Below are 21,126 nucleotides of genomic sequence, written 5' to 3'. Positions count from 1 at the left end.
CTGGAGAAGGGAACAGCTACCCACTCCAGGATTCTGGCCTGGAGAATCCAGGGACTGTGTCGTCCATGGGGTCGCAAAGTGTCAGACACGACTGAGTGACCTGCACTTGCGCTTTCATTTTCACGTGGCCTGAAACGCCCACACCCTCTGCCCGCCTCCCCTACACTGCAGTCACACTTATCAAACCTCTGCCTTTGCTCTGAGGGAAGGTCGTTGGTGAAAGTGGCCTGCCTGGGCATCCTTGCCTCTGTGGACACCGTCAAGTCCTCCACGTTCTGAATAGCAAATAATGCTTAGAGCTAAGCCAGTATTAAACTGGACAGAAAAGAACCTAGCTCCAAAGCCCACCAGGATTTCAAAGACTGCACTGTCCTCCCTTACACAGTGTAAACACAGCTTCATCTGAGGCCTGAGAAAGACACCAAACCACTGCCCCATTCTCTCTCTCTCGCCTTTGTGGCCTGGGCTGGGGGCCTACCCAATGCCGCTCCCGTTTGTCCAAGTGTCATAGAGATGACTGGCTGTGGCCATGCTACCTAAGGGCCTGGTGGCAGCCTCTCCTCGGGTCCCGGGAGTGAAATGCTGTGATAATGGAAAACTACAGACTCACAGAGCTGTGGGGTTGGCCAGATGCCAGCCATGCACAAAGTCCTCACTTTGACTTCATTCTTTCTCCCACTGAGTGATGGCTGTGGGTTTCATCTACAGGACAAATCCAATCTCCTTATACAGACTGCTGTGCATTTTAATGTGCCACTGGACATATATCAATCTAATGAGATGGGGATTTGGCCTGGGTGATAACAGGGGAAGTGTTGCATAGAGCGGGTTTATTATATCATCATTTTGCAAACAAAATTATCTCAGAGAGTCTACCTTTTGGGCCAAACCTCCTCTATTCAAAGGCATTTACCCCTCATTTATTGGAAGGCTGAGAAAGCAGAAACTGGAAATTATGCCGAGTGGAGGCTGTTAACAATATATGCAGCCTGGGTTAGTGCCAAAGAGCACTGAGGTTGGAAGGGCCTGTTTTCAAGGCTGATGCATATGACCTACTGGGAATGTGAATACGTCTATTATGTCATTCAGGGGCCCTGTTCCCAACAGGTATGAAACAGAACTGCCCGCTGAGACCTAATTGTTCCTGTTGGGCAGATACTGAAAGGACTGTCACCAGGGCAGGCCTGCCCTCTGCCTCGGCTCACCTGGCAGCCTTGTGCTCTGCATTAGGTATTCGGGTTTTTTTTTTTTAATAAATTAATTAATTAATTTATTTATTTTGGACAGAGCCAGGTCTCAGTTGCAGAATGTGGGATCTTTCATTGTAGTTTACGACCTTCTGTCTAGTTGAGCTGCAGAGGCTCAGTTGCTCTGTGGCATGTGGGATCTTCATTCACCAACCAGGGGTTGAACCCATATCCCCTGCATTTGAAGATGGATTCTTAACCACTGACCCACCAGTGAAGTCCCTAGGTATTCAGTTTTATAAAAATTTGAAAAACCTTTTCCAACTACAGTTTCAAGCTATAGTTATTCCTGACGTATGATCTTGTTTACACTTAACATTGCATCTTTGATATTTTCCTTTTCAGACATTCTCAGTGTACAGATGTTTCTACCTTATCAAGCTGGGCCAGTGTTTTCTAGTGTCTCTGTTCCCCAGGAGGCAGAGATGAGAACATAGTCTTGTCCACTTTCTGCAGAGTGGAGGACTGAGACAGGAGGAAGTTAGGGCGGTGGCCTTGGCAGTGGATGGCAGACTTGTGGCCACTGCTTGGTTCTCTTGACTCTGACCCCTGACCAAGGACTGGATCACAACCCCCAGCCCAGCTCCCATGTCCACTGAAGGTTGCTATGAAGAACTCGCAGATTTCAAGGGTTTTGGTGGGGGGAAATCATTCATTTAGGGAAACAGTTTTAAAGACTAAGCACCTTCCAAATAAAGAGAAGTAAGTATTTTAAAAATTAGCACTTCCCAGTTGTGTCAGGATGGGAAGTATATGGAAACTCTCAGTACTTTGCACTCAATTTTTCTGTGAACTTAAAACTGCTCTAAAAATAAAGTTTATTAATTTTTTTAAAAAACTAGAAAAAAACTTAGCACATTGCTTAGAACCATTCCCCTCCCCACCTCATTCTCCTCCTGACCCAGATTTTGTCAAGAAATTCTGTCCAGTGGATAAAGAGTGAGGAGGGCTAGACTTACACAGGGCCTGGGGTGGGCCAGGAAGATCTTCTAGAGAAGGAATGGCAACCCACTCCAGTCTTGGAAATCCCGTGGACAGAGGAGCCTGGTGGGCTGTGGTCCATGGGTTGCAGAGAGAGGTACATGACCGAGTATGGAGCAAAAGGCAGAGGTAACTCATGTAGGTGTACGTCCTGCTTGAGTAGTGTCTGCAGGATTTGTGAGCCCACGATGGTGCCAAGTCAGAGATCAGCCTTTTCCAACATCTTCTCAGGGAGCCTGGGATTTAATTTTGTGGGTCTGACTCCTGATTCTTTTCTGGCACCTACTTGTTACCGAAAGGTATGTATATGTGTGTCTGGCTGCTCACTGCTCAAAAGCCAATAGACAGGCCAGGTGGGTAGAAAGGAAAGTTTGCTTTATTTCAGAGGCCAGCAACTGGGGGGAGGGGGGAGGATGGTAGACATCTGTCCAAAGACTGATACCCCCCTCCTCCCTGCTGCCGACAAGCAGGGGGTGAGAGCTCTTAATGACAGAGTCGGTCGTGGGCCGGGGGAGGGGGTCAGTTCTTGGAATTGTCACAACTCATGTCCTGGTACAATCTGGTCATCATATAGTTAACTTTTCCACCTGCTGGTTTAGTATCTATAAGGAAACTCACAGGATATGACTCAGAATATTATCTATAGCCCTTGAGAAAGAACTAAAGGTCTTTGATTATGCTTAATGACTACATTATTATTACTTAGTCTCCTTTGACTGTTTTCCTTTGTTTCCACATTTCTCACTTCTCTGATTAAACTCATTGTGTGACTGCAGTTTTCTATAGACAAAAGGCAGGCAGGAGACATGGTGGACTGGGGGCAAGGACGATAGGGTTCTGCTCCATTTCATACTGAGCCCCAACAACTGCTTGTTGAGTGAGCGGATGAGTGAATGAAAGAACACATTGGCAAATGAACCAACAGTGTTGCTGAGTTACCTGGGGGGCTTCTTTCTGAATACCCTTCCTCTTGATGTCAAAAGGAAGGCGAGGGCAGCTGTGTGTCCTGGCCTTTCCCGTGGAGCGAAGCAACGTGTCTTTCCTTGAACGGGAGTGAGCTCACCAGCGGCTGAGACAGTGTTGCCAAGAGCTTAGGCTGGATTCACACACATTTGGCTTGGAATCCCAGCTTCGCCATTGAGTTGCTAAGCGACTGAGATGAATCGTCTAACTACTCTTCAGCCTCAGTTTCCTCACTTAACAACAGAAGGCAGCACTTCGTATCTAACAGGGGTTTCTGTTGTGGGTTAAATGGTATGAGGCAAGTAAAGCTTTTAGCCCGATGCCCGGCACAGAAGGTAAATGCTCAATAAATGTTAGCTCTGCTGTCCTTCCTCCCCAGGACAGTTCCTTCGGCGAGGGGAGGTGTTCTGGGATGACCTGAACTGCACCATCAAGTGCCGCTGTCTGGATTTCAACAACGAGATCTACTGCCAGGATGCCTCCTGCAGCCCCTACGAGCTGTGCGAACCCAAAGGCAGATTCTTCTACTGCAGCCCGGTGGAGACCAGCACGTGTGTGGTGTTCGGGGAGCCGCACTACCACACGTTTGATGGCTTCCTCTTCCACTTTCAAGGCTCTTGTGCCTACCTATTGGCCCGACAGTGTTTGCAGACTTCCAGTCTCCCCTTCTTCAGCGTGGAGGCCAAGAATGAGCACCGGGGGGGCTCAGCCGTCTCCTGGGTGAAGGAGCTCTCGGTGGAGGTGAATGGTTACAAGATTCTCATCCCCAAAGGAAGCTATGGAAAAGTCAAGGTGAGACCCTCTCCATCCTCCATGGGGTGATGGGGAAGCTGGAGATGCTTCATCCTGGGGAAGACCTTCCCAGATCTACTAGTTCTGCTGTTTGCTGTTGGTACCAAAGACTTGCATGGCTCTTCCTGCCTTGCAAATGCCTTGTAAAATTGTTCATGAGGCTAAAGTCTGTTTGTGCAAGAGCTAAGCTTTCTCTTTGACACATCTATCTGCTGGGTATCTTAATGTACATTTAGGTTCTTAGTTCCCTCATACACACACACACACACACACACGCACACACATGTACACACACACACACACGCACATGTACACCCAACCTCAGAAGTAACTGGGAACAGAGGTAAATTTAGTTTCTCATAGACCTAGCTTGAAACAGTGGTAGCCACATGGCCATGCCCTGGAGTTAATGTAAACACAACATACAAACCCATAATTCACTACAGTCTTTGATTAATAATCCTCACCCCACCCACTCATTCTGTTTGCCAAAGAGCTGTGGCTTCATTCTCAGAGAAACCCCTAAATTGATTGATGTGTCCATAAGCACTGTCTGTCCAGGCAGCTAGAGTGGGCTGGGTGACTTCTTTAGTGAAACCTGGATGGAAAGTTACAGTAATTGCCCGAATGCTCCTTTAACACAACCCCCCCCCCCACCCCCGACTCCTGCTTGTAATGTGAGAGAACACGGATCTCTATGATTTGGTTTGGTTCGGTTTGGTTCGTTTAACCTATGCAAATGATTCTCGTCCCCATCCACCTGGATATCAGGATAGGGCACTGACAAAAGAGAGAGAAAAAAAGCCACTAGCAATTACTCAATTTGTGGAGGCCCCAGTTTTCATGATGTTAATGAAGACCCTGTGGCAGCCGTGCATTTATTCAAGCAGTAATAACCAGGACCACAAGGGGCTGATTGCTGCAACCCCATGGAGTCCTTAATCCCCAAGCACGAGGTCATCACAGAGATTACAAACCAGAACAGATGCCAACACAGGGAGGTCTTTCTTTTTATTTTAAAATACGTTTTGTAGTTTTAATTGGTGCAGTGTGGCCAACAAAAGGCAGGACCGAGGAACCAATTTCACTTTTTCTGGCTCTGCCCTTCCTAGGTCTGTGCAGCATATCAGTGTCATAATTAGAAAAGTGGGCTATTACTGTGGTTGAAATGCCAATTTGCTTGTTATTTGGTTAGTCTCCCTAGAGACAGGTCTGTAAATCAAATCAAAGGTAAGAATTCAGCTGCGGAAGTTTGGAATTTTTCCCTTTTAAATTTCTCTTGTGCTGTCGAGCAGGACATTTGTCCTTGCGGATAGATGCTAACATTTCCAGCTAGAAAAATGCTCACTAGCTCTCCCCTACTCCCTTGTTTTGTGGGGATCATGTGTACAATATCTGTAGTTGAAAAAGAAAGCTTCATGCTTTATTCCTATTTTCCATTTTGATTAAAAATTCTTTTCCCCTCACAGTCAGACTCTTTTTTTTTTAAGAAGGAAAGGGGCACCGCCAGTGCTTTCGGGCCCAGCAGCTCTGCTAATTTTGCGTGGCTGTCTTCCATCGTCCGAGCGGAGGGCACGGATTCCTCAATTTTCTGTAGCGACAGGGAGGTGTGGATGTGAATGTAAATGTTTCAGAAAGAAAAGGTTATGTGATTCCAACTGCAAGCGAACAATGGCTCCCTTTTCCTTTTGCCAAATGGCTTCCAAGTGTCTCTGAATACACCTGCTCTGCCGGGGGTGGGCGGCTCCATGGATGGCAGAGCCCCCACCCAGGGTGACGTGGGGACAGGCGAGGAGGGGGTGTGAGGCAAGAAGGAGCCTGATTTGCCTGCGAGGCAGCCGACTTCCAGGCATGCCAGGCCGGCAAACAGATCTTAGGAACGGATCGCCTTTCTCCGTATGCTGGGGTTAGGAACTGGGTTCTGAATATGCATTTTCCCCCTTGGAAATGTTCTTAAGTGACAAAATAAACAATTTAGGATTGTATATGTTAATAGGGGGGAAAAAACACAAAAAAATCCCAGCTGCTGTTGCTGCTGCTGCTAAGTTGCTTCAGTTGTGTCCGACTGTGAGACCCAATAGATGGCTGCCCACCAGGCTTCCCCGTCCCTGGGATTCTCCAAGCAAGAACACTGGAGTCGGTTGCCATTTCCTTCTCCAATGCATGAAAGTGAAAAGTGAAAGTGAAGTCACTTAGTCGTGTCCAACTCTTCGCGACCCCATGGACTGCAGCCTCCCAGGCCCCTCTGTCCATGGGATTTTCCAGGCAAGAGTACTGGAGTGGGGAAAGCCCAGCTAGCACCCATATATAGAAAATGTCTCCTTCTAGCTAATACTTATCAGTTTTCATCTTTTTCCCTCGGATAAAACTGTGTAGTTTAGGGTGCATCAGGGAAAAGAGGGCCAATGCCAAATAGCTCAAAGAGATCAGACTCTGAGGTCAGATCTACTCAAGCCCTGTGCCACCACGCCAGTTGAGAGGCCTCTTTGAACCTATGTCCATCTATAAAATGGGGTCATTGTGTTGTGTCTGGAAGGGAGGGCTCTTGGCTATAGTTTGGACTTGACTCCCTCTATTTAGCCCCAGACAGAAGCAGCAGGGAACGGTGGAAAGTGGGAGGGTCCTGTCACCCACAAATTATGCAAGCCTCGAACCTCAGTTTCTCCATCTGCAAAGAGGGGAGATTATAAAGACCTTATTAGTTTTTGCTGAGGATGAAACAGGACAGCCACATGTGTGACAGCTGGTACAGAGCCTGGCAAACAGTAGGCACTCAATATACACTTGTTCCCATGCTGCCATTCCCACCAAAATTTTTTCTCATTCTAAGACCTGTCCTATGATGCTACTTCTCACTCCTCTTCTGGGAGAAATATCGTTCTGGGGGAGGGTTGCCTGGAACACAGGGAGAGGAGGAGACACAAACAGGGAGACTCATCAACATCGGCTCATCGGAAGCTGAGGACTGGGACACCAGGAATGAAATAAGAAGCCATGTGATAGTAAGAGTCCCCAGAGCTCCTACCCCGAGCTCTGTGGGGTACAGCATAGGACTCTAACATGTGGTTGAAACTGAGACAAGTACGAGAGAGGAAGCGGGCACAATGACCACTGTGTCAGGAAAAATACCTTGGGCAACAATAATGGTCAGCATAGGGACACAGGCGTTCTGAGTAGGACAAGATCAGCTGCAGAGAAAGCAGGGGCCAGTAGCAACATCCAGGCACAGTCCCCGCTCTGTGGCTTCTGCTCTGAGATGCAACAACGGTCCTTTTTTTAGCAGGAGCTGAGTGAGAGGAGAGGAGGACATTCAGCGAGGGAGGTATTTGGCATTTACAATTATACCACCTTGGAGGAGATGTCCCTCCCTACATCTCAGCACAGAACAATACACAATAATCACCCAGCGCTCTTGCTGGCTGACCTCCCTTAGAGCATGGCTCTTCTCATCTTTGCAGGCTAACTTGCTACCTGGGAGATAGGGATGAATCAGTCAACTCTAGGGGATTTTTTTTCCTAATTCTAACTCTCATCGGATAGCTTTCATCTCAAGCCTGTTTTTTTTTTTTTTTGGTCCCCTCCCCCCATTAAATCTTACTAATCTCTGAGGACAGAGAATTGCAATTGGCATTGGCCTGGTAAACCTTGGGAGCAACGCTCAGTCAGTTTGTTGTCTCAAATCCTAGACAACCCAGAGAGTAGCGGCAATGGTGGCACTAAAGACCCTGATGTTTTCATGTGCCAGAAAGCAGGACAGGTCAGGGCAGCCTGGACAAGCAGTTACAGTCAGCCCACCCAGGACTGCTCTAGGACTAACCATCTATTCCAGCCCTCAGAAAGTGATGTCCAGAGGTGCCAGGCAGGGCAAGTGTGAGAAAGAAGAAAACAAACTCTATTGAAGGCTTATCAAGCCACTTACTCATGGGATTCACCCTTGATTCTTTGCCCATTTTTCACCCACCCCACACACACACCCTGCAAAAAGCCCCAGGCCCTGTGGAGTATCCTCTACCAGCTGGCCCTTCTCCACGTCTGTGGGCAGGTCAGGCCTTGCCCTCCATTGCCCCCAGCCTCCAACACCAGTTACCTGCCTGATTTCTCTGTTTTTAATCTCCACTTGGGCTTCCCACGTGGCTCAATAGTAAAGAATCCACCTCTAAGAGATGTGGGTTCAATCCCTGGGTTGGGAAGATCCCCTGGAGAAGGAAATGGCAACCCACTCCAGTATTCTTGCCTGGAAAATTCCATGGACAGAGGAGCCTGGTGGGCTACAGTCCACAGGGTCGCAAAGAGTAGGACTCAACTGAGCAACTGAGCAAGCACGCCATCTCTACCTACTTCAATACATCCTTCCCACTGGCCAGAATGGACTTCCTCAAACACAAGTCTGACCATGGCACTCCCTTGCTTAAAACTTTTCAGAGCTCTTGCTATAGAAGAGAAATCCAAGTTGTTTTTTGTTTTAGTGGGGTTTCATTTTGTCCTAAAAACAGACTTTTTTCTGAGATCTGTTCCCAACACAGAAGCCAAAGCAATTCTCCCAAAACGGAAGTCAGATCTTGTCCATCTTTTGCTCTGCGTGCCCTCTCGGCTTCCCTCAGAGTCACCGCCAGAGTCTTTACAATGGCCAACAAGGCCCTGCCTGTTCTGGCTGCCCTTATCTCTGTGACCTCACTGACCATGCCCTCTGCTGGCTCTCCACTCCGGCCACATGGCCCATGTGCCCCCAGTGTGCCCAGCACGCTCCACCCCAGGGCCTCGCTGCACTCTCTGCCCAAGCCACTCTCACCCCAGGCAATGGCATGGATTCCTCCTCATCTCAAAGGTCTCCTTCCCCGTGGGGCCTTCCCTGGCCCTATTTAAAATTGCAAACTCTCTAGCACTTTGGACCCACATTCCCAGCTTTATTTTCTTGCAGAACAGTTTCCTGGTGTTGTTACCTATTTTCCTTATTGGTTTTGTTTATTGTTGGTCTCCTGAAGGGAAACAGATGTTTCAAGAAGCACATTTTTGTCCCCAACTCTTAGAACAGAGCTGGACACACAGAAAGGGCTACGTTGTTGACATTTGTTGAATGAATGGACCCTGCTTGTGTCTCCACCTTCATCTCCAGCCACCCCTTCCCTCTGCAGTCCAGCAACACCCGATGACTATCCTCATATTCATATAGCTCTATCTAACCGTGCAACTTCATTCGCTTGTCCTGGAATTCTCTGACCCCTACTCTTCCTTCAGCCACTTCTGCTTATCTCAGAAGACTCAGGTCAGACTTGATTGCCCCTAAAAAGCTGATATGAATGCCCCCTCCCCAGGCTGGAACAGTGGTCAGGTACCTTTCTCCCACTGGATCACTGCATCACCTATGAATGCATATTTTAACTGGTACATTGATATTTGTGTCTCTCTTCCTCAGTAGACCAAGAATTCATCAGGGGCAGGGACAATTACTTTTTTTAAAATTCTTTTTCTCAACACCTAACATAGTGCTTGGTACCTAGTAGGTATTCAAATTTGTTGTGTTGAATGATGACGTGACAAAGTCCTGGTATCAGGAAGTGACAGGGTGAAATACTCAGAGAATAACACCAAGGCAGCCTCAAAGCTTGATGGTGTGGGATGGTTTATAGTGCCCCTGCCTGCTGGGAGGAGTGTCCAGGGGTGCCAAGGGCAGCTTGGGGATCATGGAAAGTATGTGACTTGAGCTGAGACTTAAAGAATGGATTTCGAGGAGAAAAGAGGAAAAGCCAGGTAACTAGTCTTTCGAGAAAAGACTTGAAGCTGGCCTGAGAGCCAGGCTTCCCAGGGGGTACAGTGGTAAAGAATCTGCCTGCCCATGCAGGAGATACAGGAGACGTGGGTTTGATCCCTGGGTCTGGAAGATCCCCTGGAGGAGGAAATGGCAACCCACTCCAGTATTCTTGCCTGGAAAATCCCATGGACAGAGGAGCCTGGTGGGCTATAGTCCACGGGGTTGCGAAGAGTTGGACGTGACTGAGCATGTACACATGCCTTGAGAGCCAGGCAGGAAGTGTTGACCACTACCTGGTCCCCAGAGGGGTCTAGAGTGGCACTAAGCAATGCATATCTGTCACAACTCAAATGCCAGCCTGCTCTCAAGGGTCCCGGGGGCCTCTGCCTTCCTGGAAGGCAAGCCCCGCCCTCCAGTGACCTGAGCAGCTTTGGGGCCATGCACTCTGGGTCACTGAGTTGCTCCTCCTCCTTTTCCTGACCTCGGCTGGACCCACTACCCTGGCCTCTGCTCACCTGCCTTTTCACTATTGCTGTTGTTGGCAGGTTAATGACCTAGTGGCTTCTTTGCCCGTCACCTTAGAATTGGGGGCGGTGAAAATCTACCAGAGTGGCATGTCTACTGCCGTGGAAACGGATTTTGGGCTCTTAGTGACATTTGACGGCCAGCACTACGCCTCCATCTCCATCCCAGGCTCCTACATCAATTCCACGTGCGGACTCTGCGGGAACTACAACAAAAACCCTCTGGATGACTTCCTGCGCCCTGACGGCAGGCCGGCCATGTCAGTCCTGGACCTGGGAGAGAGCTGGCGGGTCTACCACATGGAGTGGAAGTGCGACTCGGGCTGCGTGGACAACTGCACTCAGTGTGACACGGCCACCGAGGCCCTCTACTTTGGTCCCGACTACTGTGGCTTCCTCAACAGGACGGACGGTCCCCTGTGGGAGTGTGGCACTGTTATGGACCCCACGGCCTTCATGCACAGCTGCGTGTATGACTTGTGCAGTGTGAGGGACAATGGGACCCTCCTGTGTCAGGCCATCCAGGCCTATGCCCTTGTGTGCCAAGGCTTGGGCATTCCGATTGGAGACTGGCGCATCCAGACTGGGTGTGGTAAGCTGGCATCCCGTCCACACGGAAAGCCACTAGTATGCAGGGGGGCTGGGAGAGGGTTTCCAGGCTCCTCAGAGAGCTCCCTGTTAAGACACATTACCTGAGGGTCAGGGTGAGGTTGAAGTATCACAAATGATAAAGAATGAACTATAAAAGGATCTTGACCTTTCTCCCCAGCCAAAATGGTGATCAGAAAACAAGAAACCACTAATGAGCATCTGTGGTCTGGAGACATGGAATGTGTGGCCAGAGTAGGGCCATTAACAGTGGTGGCCAAGCCAAGGTTGAGGGGGGCGGTCCAAGCTGGAGGTGTCTATCTCTGAGGCCATTGCGGAAATGTGGACGCTGGCCTGGGGAATCAAGACCAGATTTTGGGAAAAGTATTCACCATCCAGATATTTATATAGAACCCATGGCATTTTTGTCCTTGGGTCTTTCTTCTTCACTTGCAGTCCCTCCAGGTTCTATGACTCCTGCTTTGGAGCATTTCAGCTGGTCAGAGAAGGGGCAGTAGACAGGGCAGGTAGAGGCTTTCTAAAATGCTGGGTGGTGAGGAAAAGCCCCAGTAGTGTGGGAAACCCACCTGTCCCCTTGGAATTACACTTTTGGATTGAGTGTTTGGAACCATGTAGCTGTTTTATGGTTTCCTCCTATGCAACTTTCTCTCCATAACTACTCTTCCAAGTAATATAAATGTTAAAAACCAGCAAACAGAAAAGCCAAATCACCTGTTGGAATTTTGTTTCTTTCCTGGTCTTTGGTTTTCTCCACAAGAGTAAACAGAAAATTATACCCCATGCATTTGAGAGCGCAGTGGAGGTGAGATTTTTGAAGTTTCTTTCAGTTCCAAGGCCAGAGGGCAATTTTTTTCCTATCAGTTTAAATTGGCTTCATAGAAATTAATATGCATCAGAATCAATTCTTTCAGAATTAATCAAGCTATTAAAAGACAATATATTTTTGTTTTTTATTTTTTTGCTGTGGGGACTGGCCAGCCTCTATCACGCCTGAAATATCCAAATGCTGATTCAAGCTACGACTGACTGTGACTTCTCTTCAATCCTTGTATAATCTAAGAGCATCCAGTTGCCTAAATTTTTGCCTATCATGGCTAATTTTTTCTAGTGGTACTACTGCTTTCCTACCCTCCACATTACTCTCTCTCTCTCTCTTTCACTTCAGTGGGATGAATTAGATTTAATTCAGAGAACTAGTCTACCAGGCTCTTGAGCACCCGCCTGTAGGATTCAACCAGACCCAAACCAGACTCAGATGTTTTTAAAATAAGAACTGAATGCTTCCAAGGCAAAAAGGGGCTTTGGAAGGCATCTAGTTCCAATCCAGTCTCCTGGGGGAACGGGCACACAGGTTCTTTTCAGATAGCCAAGGTTCTTTCTTATTTTTCAAATCCCAGAGAATTCATTTTCCGTCTCCTTTGGTCCCTGTTCGAAAATTCACTTTTTCAAATTCCTCCTCTAAGAGTTACCTTTTTCATTTCTCCTGCAAGTTGGATGTATTTCCTTCTAAGAATGGGGCATGCTCTTTAAAATCAGACCAACTTATACGCCCATCAGGTGAATATCTTAAACCATCTCCCTGGTTGTAGATCACTCAATACTAAACCTGTATTGAATAATCGGTGAAATCTAGTTAGGATAGTAACCTGAAGTTTTCTTCCAGTCTTTCTTCCAGTCTTTCTTCCATCTTTCTTCCAAGATGATCAAATGAGGTTCTAACCCTTCTCGCTGCTCAGTAGTTATTACCAAAGGATTTGAGCTCCTCACTATAGACACAATCTCAGTCTCCCTTCCCCCAGCCAGTGCCGGCTAGACTCTCCTCCAGGAACCAACGGGTCCGGAAGGGGCGTTCTTCCTCCAGGCAACCCCCCTCGCCCCCGACCCTCCGGTTAGCCCCCGGGTCATTCACCTTGTCACACTCTCTCCTCTCCCCTACGTCAGTGTCCACCGTGCAGTGCCCGAGCTTCAGCCACTACTCCGTGTGCACCAGCAGCTGCCCAGACACGTGCTCGGATCTGACGGCCTCGCAGAACTGCGTCACGCCCTGCACGGAGGGCTGTGAATGCAACGAAGGCTTTGTTCTCAGCACCAGCCAGTGCGTCCCGCTGCACAAGTGCGGCTGTGACTTCGACGGCCACTACTACGCCATGGGCGAGTTCTTCTGGGCCACGGCTAACTGCACGGTACAGTGCCTGTGCGAGGAGGGCGGCGACGTGTACTGCTTCAACAAGACGTGCCGTGGCGGGGAGGTGTGCGCCGTGGAGGACGGCTATCAGGGCTGCTTCCCCAAGCGGGAGACCGTGTGCCTGCTCAGCCAGAGCCAGGTACTGCACACCTTCGACGGCGCCGCCTACGCCTTCCCCGCCGAGTTCTCCTACACGCTCCTCAAGACCTGCCCCGAGCGGCCGGAGTACTTGGAAATCGACATCAACAAGAAGAAGCCCGAGGCGGGGCCCGCCTGGCTGCGGGGTGTCCGGATCCTGGTGGCCGACCAAGAGGTCAAGATAGGAGGCATTGGGGCTTCGGAGGTCAAGGTAAGACTCCTGTGGCCTTGGAGAGTTTTCTGATGAGTCCCGCGGTGGAGCCGTGTTCTTCGGGCTTGCCTCGAGGCCTCTGACCGTGAGCGGATTCTAGGACCGCAATGACTCTGAAATGGGAGAGCTTTCTGACTGTCAACACCAAGTATACATCGAGTGGAGACATGGAGTGAAGCTGGGATTCCTCAAATGAGGGGAGGACCAGCTCCCCAGAATAGCAAATACTTGCAGGACGCCTACTATGTGCCAAGCACTATCCTAAGCAGTATGGCATTTCATCCTAGGCTGTAGATAACTATTCTCATTTTACAGATGAGAAAACTGACACACAGAAAGGTTAAGTGACTTCCCCAAAGACACACAGCCCTAAAATGAGATTCAAGGCTGGGTCAGCTGGCTCCAGAGTCTGTGCTCTTTACCCTGCACTATGTTGGATCTTCTATTTATAGATGGAAATTGATGTGACACTAGGGTGCCTGCCAGGGTGCCTCCCGTCCCTCTGTTCTGGTCTAAAATACCCAATACTACACATACAGGCTCATAGATAATTAGTTCTAGAAGGAATTTTTGGAAATCATCTAGTGCAACTCCTCATTTTCATAGGAGAATCCCCAAAAGGCTAAGTGAGGGCCCTGGGCCTGACACTTGGGTGGTGGCAGAACTGAGATGAGGGAGGGTGGGGGAGGGGCGGTTCACCCTCCTTCCAATGGTACATGCATTTCATAATATCACAGGACATCTAATCTAGAAAGCAAAAGTCAATGCAGTAAATAAAACATCCATCCACAAACTGAAAGGGCTGTGTTTTTATACCCACTGACATGCTGGCAGAAATTAATTTATTGAACTAGTGTTAGGTAGATAGGCAGATGGACAGCTGGATAATTAGATATATATACTGTGTGCTTCCAAGGGGCTGAGACCCAGGAAGAGTAAGATTTGAAGAGGGAGGAAGGGAGAGGAAGGAGGTAGGAGGTCGGGGACAGGTAAGTCACATATGTACAATGACTGCTGCCCACACTTCAGTGTTTGGAACTAGCTCAGGGTCTCTCTCACACACACACACACACACACACACACACAAACAGCAAATGTGTTGGATCAGAGGAGCCTGGAAAAAAAGCAGCAAAGATGCCCATGAACAAACAGTTGACATCTGTGTGGTTTCCACACACTGTCAGCTTCTCGACATTTTTCCAAGGGCTAGTCATGGGGCAGAACCACATCTTTATTCACAGCCTAGGAAACTGTGGGCACTCTGTGCATATCTGGGATGAATGACGGTGATTTAATTTTTCAGGTGAATGGTCAGGAAGTGGAACTGCCTTTTTTCCATCCTTCGGGGAAGCTGGAAATCTATCGAAACAAAAGCAGCACGACGGTGGAGTCCAGGGGTGTGCTGACCGTGCAGTACTCAGACGTGGGTCTGCTCTACATCCGACTCTCCACGGCCTACTTTAACTGCACTGGGGGGTTGTGTGGCTTCTTCAATGCCAACGCCAGCGACGAGTTCTGTCTCCCCACTGGCAAGTGCACGGACAACCTGGCAGTGTTCCTGGAGAGCTGGACCACTTTCGAGGAGATCTGCAATGGGGAGTGCGGGGACCTGCTGAAGGCCTGCAACAACGACTCGGAGCTGCTGAAGTTCTACCGCAGCCGTTCCAGGTGCGGCATCATCAACGACCCCTCCAACAGCTCCTTCCTGGAGTGTCACAGTGTGGTCAATGTCACCGCTTACTACCGCACCTGCCTCTTCCGCCTGTGTCAGAGCGGGGGCAACGAGTCGGAGCTGTGTGACTCCGTGGCCCGGTACGCAAGTGCCTGCAAGAACGCCGATGTGGAGGTGGGCCCCTGGAGAACCCACGACTTCTGCCGTGAGTTGGGGCTGCGTTATGGGGGAGGCCAGCCGGATGATGGGCGGGGCAAGAGCTGAGACATCCCAGTGGATCGTCTTCTCTTCCTGGTGGAATCCCACACTCAAGGACAATCTAATTACCTTGTAGACTTTCCCTGGGTGTCCTCTGGAAGGCCTATCCCCCAAGACCAGACCGTTTCTCACCTTTATTTTTGTTTCTCATCACACAGTCCCTCTTCGCTGTAGAACAGTTAGCTCTTGACCCTTGGTTTTATCTAGTGGAGGAAACACATCATGTCAAAGCACCAGAAATCTTTGTGACAGCTCAGTGGGTGCCTTCTCTCTTGGCAGCAGGACCCCATTCATTTCAACAGAATGTGATCAGTCAGGGTACCTTCTCCTGAGTAGAGATTAGCCCTATTCCCAAGGACAACTTGACAATGGTTATGAAGAGCCCCATGTAGCTGGTTTTTCATTTTGTCCACAGAATATTTCACCCCTCTTGGCACTACTGGTAGTAATGAGAATAATTGCTGGGAAGAGGAGATAGAGAACCTCCTCAGCTAGGGGAGAGCCCAGAGGGAGGAGTAAGTGGGAAGGTAGAAGGAGGGGTGGCTGAGGAGGTGGGACCCAGGCCTGGAACCAGGACTGACCCATCTGGACTGCATCTCCATATCTCTTCCCTACCAAGAAGGTCAGACCTCACCAAGACCAGCTCCACCATTGAGAATTCCTTCCCTCACGTCTGATTCTCTCTCTCCCATTGTATTTCTTCCTATTTAACTTTTTACTTTGAAATAACTTGAAAGTTACAGGGAAGGTACAAGCCTATCTATATAGCTTTCACCCAGATGAATCTACTGCTAGCATTCTGCCCCACTGGCCTTGTCATTCCCTCTCACTGTCTCTCTGTTTGAGAAGAAGTTGCAGAGCTCATATCCCTTTGCCCCTAAATACGTAAGTCTGTATTTCCTTATAATCAGGACACTCATTCAGAGCATAGTACAGTTACTGACCTTAGGAAACTTAACACTGATGTGATAACTTAACATTTGTATTTCAATTTTGCCAGCTGACCCAGTAATGTCCTTAATGGCTTTAGCCCCCACTCAATACGGATCTAGTCTTAGGATCCCACGTGGCATTTAGTCGTCATGTCTCTTTGGTCTCCTTAAACCTAGAACAATTCTTTAGCTTTCTTTGTCTCTAATGATCTTGTCATTTTTAAAGAATAGAGTCTCCCCCCTTTTGAGATAGAACGGCCCCCCATTTGGGTTGGGTGTATCCCCATGACGGCGTAACACTGTACACGGCACCAAGCTTCCTGCTTAGGAGATGCCTGTTTTCCTCCTGGCATCAGGTCACATGGGTGGCACACCATGTAGCGCCTCCTCTTATCAGGGATGGGCATGTTGATCCCCTGGTCAGGAGGTGTCAAATGTCTTCACTCTGTGTCATTCTGGGGTTTCTCCCATGCAACTAATGACCACTGTGTGGGGAAATACTTTAAGACCATGCAGTGTCCTGCTTGTTCTGAGTCCTCCTCCTCGATTTAGTGCCCACCGATGACTTATGCTCGTATTGATCTTCAGCATGATGATTACAGGCTGACAGTTTCCAGCGCCTGTACTCTCTCCACTAGTGCCCGTCAGCAGCTGTTATTTTACTGAGCCCTCACTTCTCTTCTGTCTGCCTGTCACCTATCTATCACTTATCCATCCATTCACCTATTTATTTATCTCAATCATCTATCTATCTTTTGAGGGAGCACACCTTGCAGCTTGTGGGATCTAGTTCCCTGACCAAGGGTCAAACCTATGCCCCCTGCTTTGGAAATGTGGAGACCTAACCACTGTACCTCCAGGGAAGTCCTTCATCTATCTTCTCAATATTGACACGTGGATTCCTGTTTTTTTTCAGTTATTTGTGTTTCCTATTTCTCACGCTCATGCTCAGTCACTAAGTCATGTCCAATTCTTTTTGACCCCATGGACTGTAGCCAGACTCCTCTGTCCATGGGATTTCCCAGGCAAAAATACTGCAATAGGTTGCCATTTCCTCCTCCAAGGGCTCTTCCTGACCCAGAGATCAAACCCACAGGTCCTGCTTGGCAGGCAGATTCTTTACCACTGAACCACTGGGGATATATTACATTTGTTAATTATTTTGGCATTAAAATTGTTTCAGATTTGGCTCGTGGGAGCCCCTTCAAGTTGCCTCCTACCTCCTTTTCATAGGCTTCTGTCATTTTCTTTCTTTTTTAAAAATTAATTTATTTTTAATTGGAGGATAATTGCTTTACAATGCTGTGTTGGTTTCTGCTTTACATTAATATAGGTCAGCCACAAGTATACACATGTCCCCTCCTTCTTGAACCTCCCTCTCACCCATTTTCTTACTTTCTAGATTAACAAGATGCTCCATGTCATCTTTTAGCCTTCCCTTCCCTAACCTGGAATCAACCATTACTCCAAGAAGCCCAGGTTCCTTTTGGTGGAGAATGTTATTAGCAGTTAAGGTCTGGGTACTTCCCTGGTGGTCCGCTGGTTAGGACTCCATGCTTCCAAGGCAGGGGACATGGATTCGATCCCTGCTCAGAAAACTAAGAGGCATTGCAACAGGGCCCAAAGGTTTAAAAAAAGAAGAAGAAACCAAGGTCTGGGTGAGGCTTACCTATCACTACTGGAGTATCCTTACTTTGCCTCTAGGCCTTTTCAGTAGAAAATTCTTAGACAGAACTAAGACACACACACACACACACACACACACACACACACTCACCTTTACTTTATAATAATGCCCTTGTTTCTGAGCATCAAAAGTCCAAAGGAGTGTCATCCCAAAGATAGGCGGTTTTGTCTGTGGTGACCCTGACCACACTGAGGAGGGTTTAATTGCAGAATCTGTCAATCCTGGAGCTGGAATTCTGGGAACGCTCTTTTCAGAAATTCACCTAAAGGGAGGGAGGCTCCAAGGTTTCTACTGACCACCATACCTACTGGGACCTCAGAATGCCTTCCCAAGGCCTTCTTATTTACCCACCTCCCACATCCTCTTCTGCCCTACCTCCAGCTTGTCTGCAATGATCTCCGTCCCTCCCCCTGCACTCAGCTTTGTAGTTATAGTTCATTCATGTTACAGGATTACAGAGTTTGCCTATACCCAATCCATGTTGTTGCCAGACTGTATCTGTGTCATCCTTTTAGACTATGAGCTCCTGCCTAGCGGGAAATGTCATTGGATTGTTTTTGTACTGCACCAAGCAGTTTGGTGGCATTGTTCATGGGAAGTAAGTGTGGGGCCATGGCAATGATGCTTTCTTTTCCTGGTTGCAGTACCTGCTGAGAATTGCTTCTCCCCATCCTTCACCAACAGTTCTATGAAGACCTGTAAGACCTAGAACTAACACCAAAAAAAAAAAAATGCCCTTTTCCTCATACAGGACAGGAATGCAAAAGTAGGAAGTCAAGAGATACCTGGAGGCAAGTTTGGCCTTGGAGTACAAAATGAAGTAGGGCAAAAGCTAACAGAGTTTTGCCAAGAGAACACACTGGTCATAGAAAATACCCTCTTCCAACAACACAAGAGAAGACTCTATACATGAACATCACCAGATGGTCAATACTGAAATCAGATTGATTATATTCTTTGCAGCTGAAGATGGAGAAGCTCTATATAGTCAGCAAAAACAAGACCAGGAGCTGATTGTGGCTCAGATCATGAACTCCTTATTGCCAAATTCAGACTTAAATTGAAGAAAGTAGGGAAAACCACTAGACCATTCAGGTATGCCCTAAATCAAATCCCTTATGATTATACAGTGGAAGTGAGAAATAGATTCAAGGGATTATATCTGACAGACAGAGTGCCTGAAGAACTATGCACAGAGATTTGTGACATTGTACAGGAGGTGGTGATCAAGACCATCCCCAAGAGCAAGAAATGCAAAAAGGCAAAATGGTTGTCTGAGGAGGCCTTACAAATAGCTGAGAAAAGAAGAGAAGCTAATGGCCAAGGACAAAAGGAAAGATATACCATTTGAATGCAGAGTTCCAAAGAATAGCAAGAAGAGATAAATAAGAAAGCCTTCCTCAGTGATCAATGCAAAGAAATAGAGGGGGAAAGACTATATAGAATAGAATAGAAATAGAATGGAAAAGACTGAAGATCTCTTCAAGAAAATTACAGATATCAAGGGAACACTTCATGCAATGATGGGCACAATAAAGGACAGAAATGGTATGGACCTTACAGAGCAGAAGATATTAAGAAGAGGTGGCAAGAATACACAGAACTGTGATCTTAATGACCCAGATAACCACAATGGTGTGATCACTCACCTAGAGCCAGACATCCTGGAATGCGAAGTGAAGTGGGCCTTAGGAAGCATCACTATGAACAAAGCTAGCAGAGGTGATGGAATTCCAGTTGAGCTATTTCAAATCCTAAAAGATGATGTTGTGAAAGTGCTGCACTCAATATGTCAGCAAATTTGGAAAACTCAGCAGTGGCCACAGGATTGGAAAAGGTCAGTTTTCATTCCAATCCCAAAGAAAGGCAATGCCAAAGAATGCTCAAACTACTGCACAATTGCACTCATCTAACACACTAGCAAAGTTATGCTCAAAATTCCCCAAGCCAGGCTTCAAACAGTACAGGAACTGAGAACTTCCAGATGTTCAAACTGGATTTAGAAAAGGCAGAGGAACCAGAGATCAAATTTCCAAATCTGTTGGATCATTGAAAAAGCAAGAGAGTTCCAGAAAAGCATCTAACTTCTGCTATATTGACTATGCCAAAGACTTTGACTGTGTGGATCACAACAAACTCTGGAAAATTCTTAAAGAGATGGGAATACCAGACCAACTTACCTGCCTCCTGAGAGATCTGTATGCAGGTCAAGAAGCAACAGTTAGAACCGGACATGGAACAACTGACTGGTTCCAGATTGGGAAAGGAATACGTCAAGGCTGTATATTGTCACCCAGTTTATTTAACTTATATGCAGAGAACATTATGTGAAATGCCAGACTGGATGAAGCACAAGCTGGAATCAAGATTGCCAGGAGAAATATCAATAACCTCAGATATGCAGATGACATCACCCTTATGGCAGAAAGTAAAGAGGAACTGAAGAGTCTCTTGATGAAAGTTAAAGATGAGAGTGAAAAAGCTGGCTTAAAACTCATCATTCAAAAAACTAAGATCATGGCATCCGGTCACATCACCTCTTGGCAAATTGATGGGGAAACAGTGAGAGACTTTATTTTCTTGGGCTCCAAAATCACTGCAGATGGTAACAGCAGCCATGAAATTAAAAGACACTTGCTCCTTGGAAGAAAAGCTATGACCAACCTAGACAGCATATTAAAAACAGAGACATTACATTGACGACAAAGATCCATATAGTCAAAGCTATGGTTTTTCCTGTAGTCATGTATGGGTGTGAGAGCTGGACTATAAAGAAAGCTGAGCACCGAAGAATTGATGCTTTTGAACTGTAGTGTTGGAGAAGATTCTTGAGAGTCCCTTGGACTGCAAGGAGATCAAACCAATCAATCCTAAAAGGAATCAGTCCTGAATATTCATTGGAAGGACTGATGCTGAAGCTGAAGCTGAGGCTCCAATACTTTGGCCACCTGATGCAAAGAATTGACTCACTGGAAAAGACCCTGATGCTGGAAAAGATTTAAGGGGAATACAAAGGGATGACAAAGGATGAGATGGTTGGATGGCATTACCGACTCGATGGACACGAGTTTGAGCACGCTCTGGGAGTTGGTATGGATAGGGAGCTTGGCTTGCTGCAGTCCATGGGGTCACAAAGATTTGGACATGACTGAGCAACTGAACTGAACTGAATCCTTCA

General features: G+C 47.6%; 1 protein-coding gene across 1 annotated transcript in view; it reads left to right on the top strand.

Annotated features, from left to right (window-relative positions):
- Positions 1–21,126, top strand: part of TECTA (tectorin alpha) — a 79,554-nt gene that overhangs the window by 9,859 nt on the left and 48,569 nt on the right. Inside the window, exons 5-8 of the mRNA XM_027562083.1 lie at positions 3,571–3,983; positions 10,278–10,848; positions 12,807–13,399; positions 14,703–15,276. Coding sequence (XP_027417884.1) covers positions 3,571–3,983; positions 10,278–10,848; positions 12,807–13,399; positions 14,703–15,276 — 2,151 coding nt within the window. The remainder of the gene's footprint in view (positions 1–3,570; positions 3,984–10,277; positions 10,849–12,806; positions 13,400–14,702; positions 15,277–21,126) is intronic.

This window comes from Bos indicus x Bos taurus, chromosome 15 (genome assembly GCF_003369695.1).
Source record: "Bos indicus x Bos taurus breed Angus x Brahman F1 hybrid chromosome 15, Bos_hybrid_MaternalHap_v2.0, whole genome shotgun sequence".
NCBI classification, from domain to species: domain Eukaryota; kingdom Metazoa; phylum Chordata; class Mammalia; order Artiodactyla; family Bovidae; genus Bos; species Bos indicus x Bos taurus.
The sequence above is the reverse complement of the archived record's forward strand: the minus strand, read 5'-3'. Positions and strand labels throughout refer to the sequence as shown.